Source organism: Natrix helvetica (assembly GCF_964273705.1).
Source record: "Natrix helvetica genome assembly, chromosome: 5".
NCBI classification, from domain to species: domain Eukaryota; kingdom Metazoa; phylum Chordata; class Lepidosauria; order Squamata; family Natricidae; genus Natrix; species Natrix helvetica.
In genome coordinates this window covers 44,935,409-44,941,444 of record NC_138551.1, presented here as the reverse complement: position 1 = coordinate 44,941,444, position 6,036 = coordinate 44,935,409, and the positions used below count along the sequence as shown (strand labels likewise).

At 36.1% G+C, this 6,036-nt stretch overlaps 1 protein-coding gene across 1 annotated transcript; it reads left to right on the top strand.

Annotated features, from left to right (window-relative positions):
* Positions 1 to 2,733: 2,733 nt before the first annotated feature.
* Positions 2,734 to 4,760, top strand: LOC309392622 (transient receptor potential cation channel subfamily M member 2-like; the record flags this gene model as incomplete). The annotated part of the gene is made up of 3 exons (XM_081954052.1): positions 2,734 to 2,899; positions 3,637 to 3,820; positions 4,559 to 4,760. 3 exons carry the CDS (start codon positions 2,734 to 2,736, stop codon positions 4,758 to 4,760), a joined length of 552 nt encoding a protein of 183 aa, XP_081810178.1.
* Between the last annotated feature and the right edge of the window lie 1,276 nt (positions 4,761 to 6,036).

The window sequence follows — 6,036 nt, the reverse complement described above, 5'->3', positions numbered from 1 at the left end:
ATTAATTATGTTTAATAACAAAGTTTCTAGACCTCCCTTCTTAATCACTGTTTACAATTTATATCCAATTTCCCTTTTATCATGCCAATACAAATATTACATTATTATCATTATTAATCATTTATTTAACAACATCAGTCATCATTTCATTTTTATTTTTTATTTTTTGGTCTTAGTTTAACTAAATTTGACTTACTCTTTTTTAATATTAAAAGCTTTTATACATAACAGAGTTTCTAAACTTCCTTTCATGATCACCATTTAGAATTTATACCAAATTTCCTTTTATCAAACCAATACATATGTGTACATTATTATCATTATCAATTATTTATGTAACTATATCCATTATCACTTCATTTTTAACATAATGCTCTAATTTTAACTAAATTTGACTAATATTTTATTATTAGTTTTCATATCTCAACCTGTGTCCTTCCAGTAATAGTGCAGTCTTATGTCTTTTGCCATTTGTGGAATTAGTCTTCTAGTTATTTCTTGAATCAAATTTGTATGGACTTCTCTTTGCAACTTGTTCCTTTTTGCATATCTTGTAAAATCTTGAGAGTCTTTGTCCACTTCTTTAATCATCTTATCTTTGGTTATCAGTAGTGCTTTTATCAAAGTTTATCTCCTTGGATCCATCAATTCTTCTCTCTTTTCTTCTTCTAAACCTTGAAATCTGGGGTAGAGCTCCTTTCCATCTATCTTCCCTTTCCATGTTTCACTCTTTCCATCTCTTGCCTCTTTGTTCATTTTTCCCTTGGGCTTTTGGGACTCTAACCTCCACTTTTTCCATTTGCTGAATATCTTCAATTTTTCCATCAAATTTTACTGCATTACAATCTATATTTTCCAATCTCTTCTCAATTCTCTGCTGTTTCTAATAATTTTTGAATTTCAAACAGAATCTGTTGTAATGTTATGGTTTCTTTTTGTTCTGCCATACTTCCGACTAGTAAACATTGCCACTCTAGTTTCAAAATAAGATTTTGTTTTCTCTTCACTCCAGCTGCCAAAGAAGCATCCAAAGAGCATCTGTGTAAACAACCTGTGTTCTTCTCCTTATCTCTTCTGTAAACAAGCTGAAGCCTTTGAAGTGCAAAGTCAAAATGATCAAAGAGAAAAAAGAGAAAGCAATATTCCAAGGACTCAGCCTCCAACCTCCAAGTGGCAGTGTAACTTTTTCCCCCTCTGATATTACTACCTTCTTTATATTCCTTTTATATCTTCTTTATATTCCAGGCTTAAAAGAAACAAAATTCTTATATGGAGCAAAATAAAGAGAAAAAACACCTCCAAACTAATATTATAAAAATAAAGAAAAAGATTTAATCCATAGGTAAAAAAGAAATAGAAGAAGAAAAACCAATACTTTCACTTTAAAAAGTAGGGAATACTTGCAAAACTTCCCATCCATTAAAAAAAAGGATAACACACTGTCCAATATAGCTTACTTTTGCCGCTTATTTTTCTTTTCTTTGCAAGTTTAATTTAGCTTTGATTTTTTGGGGGGCAGTCTCTTTTATAACAATAAAATTTCCTCACCAGATGGACACACTTTCTCTTTCCGCTTTCCTCCCATTGCGGAGCTGTCCCAGCTTCAGCAGCTTTTGGCTGCACTTCTGTTGCCAGCAAGAGAGATTCTCTTGGATCAATCAAGGACTTTGTGATGTCCCTGAGATCAGCAAGACGTACTCTTCCCTGTTACTGTCTCTTCGGCACGGTTTAGGTCCAAAAGGACTGCCCAGTGGCAAAAGTATCGACTGCGATCTCGGAGCTCCGAGATCGCACGTCGTGTCATTGCGATGTCAGCTCCTGTCCCCTCCATTCTGATCTTTATAGTTGGATTGGTCTGTAGGTAAGTCCCTGTGTATGGTTATCCTATTTTTCAAAGAAAAAATTGGTGGAAGGTGGGAGGATTGTTTCATTATGCTAATTACTATTTTTTAAAAAAATCTACCTGATATAATGTATAAAAGAAAAAGTAATCAAAATGCAAATAATTTTCACCCAGTTTCTTTTGCTGCAAATGCTTTAAGATCGGACTTAAGTTTATATCACATTCTCTCAATATATGCCTTAGAATTCAAATCCTTTCCTTTTAACTCTATATATGAGGATGTTTCATTTATATGCAATTCCCCTTTGTTAGCTCTTTGATCAGTTGGACAGAGAATTGTCCTGAATATATAGCCTTTCTGGTTAGTCTTTTCCTATAAGAGATTTACTATCCTGTTAATCCATGATTTATCTGAGTCTTTTTCATATTTTGGTTAATATGCTAAGCATGCCATGAAATATTGCTGTAGAGGGAATGTATGCATAATCCTCTTTGTGTGAACGATTGTTTACCTTAAGAAAAATATTACTTCATTCTGCAATCAGAATGACCAGGGATCTTTGGGAACGTCGCCCCAATGTTAAATTGGTAATACAATTAATATATGTATTTTTGTTTCTATCCTTTGCACTAAGATGGTTCCCAGCAACTTTGTACCCTGGAAGAATTGTACTATCCCTAGCTTTCATTATTTTCTGCCTGCGTCTATTGCACATATTCACAATCAGTAAAACTCTTGGGCCCAAGATTATTATAGTGAAGAGAATGGTAAGTTGTAGTTTCTATTGATAAGACACCATGGAAACTTAAAAGTAATTTTTCATAATTCACTTTTTTTGATGATGCCTGAACCAAAGACATTTTTTCTGCTTTGTTTGGTGGGTTTACAGATGAAAGATATCTTCTTTTTCCTCTTCCTCTTGGCTGTTTGGATTGTATCCTTTGGAGTAGCGAAACAAGCTATCCTAATCGAGAAACGGGTAGACTGGATCTTCCGAGGTGTTTTTTACCATTCGTACTTGACATTATTTGGACAGATCCCCTCCTATGTTGATGGTATGGAGTAGAGAATTATTTTATACTCTGGACGACCAAGGTTCAGTTTGTTCGACTGTGATAATGACAAACTATTCATCATTAAACATCCCACCAATGACTGTCTTTGAGAAGTATTTGTACAAATTTCATAGTGTGCAAAAATCAATAAAACTATGAATAAATGGCTGACTGGATAGATAATTGTGAAAGATTATGCCATACCAGATAAAGCTGCAGCACAAATAGAAACAATGCCATTTAGCTCGGCTTTATATGAGAGAAGTTTAACCAAATGAAACCCTCTCTTTTAATCCAGTTCTGGTCTGCTTAAATAACATATGAAGTATGTGCCTCATGATACTCTCTTCCTTAATCCCAAAATAATTACATTGCTGTGTTCCAGGGCTCATATGTTAGACTTTGGCTATAAATAGCAAGCCAAATAACCACAAGGTCCTCAGATAAGTTGTGACCCATCCCTGGCAGCATTTCAATAGCAGCACATCTTAATAGCTGTTCATTGTGTGTGCACATCTGAATCATGTCTCCTACCTTTTAAAAATCAGATCATAGAGGGTTGAGTCATTCATCCCAAGCCTTTCTATTAAAAATATTTTTAAGCCTTTATAATGATCGATGTCTTTTGTTTGTATGGCAATACAGTATGTTACTTATCGTGCATCAGGGAATTAGATGACCTTTGTCAAATTGCTGTAACACCCAGTGCTTGTTGGCTTTACTGTGTTTTCTAACAGGAGTGAATTTCAACTTTGATCAGTGCAGCCCAAATGGGACTGATCCATACAAGCCCAAATGTCCAGAGAGCAGTGAAGCCAACAAGAAGCCCATTTTTCCAGAGTGGCTGACAGTAATTTTGCTTTGCCTCTACCTACTCTTCACCAACATTCTCCTCCTCAATCTCCTCATTGCTATGTTCAAGTAAGTTCCACATTCTGGATTCTGGATTGGCTGCTCATCATAAAGTGCCCTGAGGCTCACAAGAAAAGAGCATGAACATGTCTGCCCCTCACATTGGTTATAACAACTATAAGCCTGTATAGAACAGAAACAGACAGGATAGAACAGACTTTTAGCCATACAATTGGGGATGAACACCCTTTGGTGTGGGGTTGGGATAGGTTTTCGGGGGGTAGGGCGGGTTGCAGACTGCAGGAACCAGGAGCATTATTCTGGTGACCTCAAGGTCACTTATAAACCTCCAAATGCTTCAACGATCTTCTAAAAGGATGCAAATGACCAGCTGTCTGCAAGGAGTATAAATCCTTCCATTCCCCACTATCCTGTCAGAGCTGAAGAAGCTTCTTGGATGAGAAGCGAAACTCCTTCAAAAGAAAAAACAAGAAAGTCCAGTTGCCTTCTGGAAAAAGCACCTTTGGGACAACCATGACCTGAATGACTCAGAATCTCTACAGACTTATAGAACAGAAAGTGAACCAAAAATACTTGGCTCAGAGGCAGATAAAGAGAGGCAGCTTTAATAAAGGTAGTAATAAACAGTTCTATAATATCCATTCTTCCACTTCCGTAAATAGAGATGATGCTTCTGTACTGACCCTTAGTTAGTGGGATACACGGGAGAGTACTATTATGCTCTGAGTTTTCATGAGTTACGTAGAAGATGAAACTCAGTAATACGTGTGCTTTTCTTCTTCCTAGTTACACATTCCAGCAAGTGCAGGAGCACACTGACCAGATCTGGAAATTTCAGCGTCATGACCTGATTGAAGAGTATAACAGCAGGCCACCAGCTCCGCCACCTTTTATCCTCCTAAACCACCTGCAGATATTTGTCAAGTGTGTGTTTCTTCAGAAGCCAACCACGCGCCACAAGCAGCTCAGTAAGGCCCTGATATTTTGAGCCAGGCTGTAACATTGTTCAGCTTCTGCCTGTCAACACTTTATGACAACTTGTAATTCATTAACAATGGAAACAAAGGAGAATGGAAAGAGGTGATTTTTAGAATATGGAGCATTAAAAAAAAACCATCAGAGCTTTTTGGATCAATTAGAGGTCTCGAAGCATACCAGCATTCTGACTTAAGTCATTGGTACCTCTGTTTATAAAATTGTATGGGCTTTTTTTGTCACTGTACTTTTTTTTGTAGTTGTAGTTGTTCTCAGCAAAAATGGAGGTTATCAGCCATTCATACAACAGAATCAAAGTTCTCAAATTTACTAAGTATGAATATGAACATTAATATTTAATATTCAAGCAAATTTTCACTTTTTATTTTCATAATGAACTTTTAGATTTTTTAATAACTTTTATTAAAAGGATTATTTTTAAATTTTAATTGTTTAGTCAAAAATCTCAGATTTTGGTTTCAGCTACCATTTCTCCAAATCCTGTCACTTACAAATTTGTTTGGTAAATACAAGTTAAACAGGTATGGCGACAATATGGACTTTCGGCTTATTCCCTATCTTATTCTGTTCTCTTTTTCTCCAAATTCAATTTTTATGACAGTTTCTTATTCATTGCAAAGGTGAAAACTTAAATAAACAAAACAAACAAACAAATAAGGAACAAAAATGGAACAAAGCATAATTTTTGACCCATTCATTTTGTTCCTTATTATATTCCACCTTGCCTCCAAGAGATTAAGGCAACATGGCATACTGTAGAACTCTTAATATTTTTCTTATACAATCCTTGGAGATTATACTAGACTGGAATCAAATTCCAACCCCATAATGTACTTTCCAAATGAGATTGGGCTTCAACCTGAATTACACCATTCCACCTTTTCATGTTTTCTAAAAAGGCAATCTGGTTTGCGAATACAGGACTCAATGAGTTGAGCTGGAGAGCCAGAATTCCTACATGTTGGACATAGGATGAAGATTTGTGTGTCTTTAACACACTGCAGCCAAGTTATACATTTACTCAGGTTTATTGAGCAAGCCATAGTAACCTGGGGAACATAAACTTTGCTATAAACTATGGCTCACAAACCATAATGGCTGAATTTATAAATTACGCTAAACATAAAATGAGTGCTTTAATAGTTTAGTGGGGTAGGCGCGGACACCAAAGAAACAGAAGCATTCAGCTTGGCCAAGAGTTACCATAAATACGGAGCCGCCCACTTTGCTTCGGGAGCGCGCACCGTGTAAGGCGGCCTCTTCGGGAG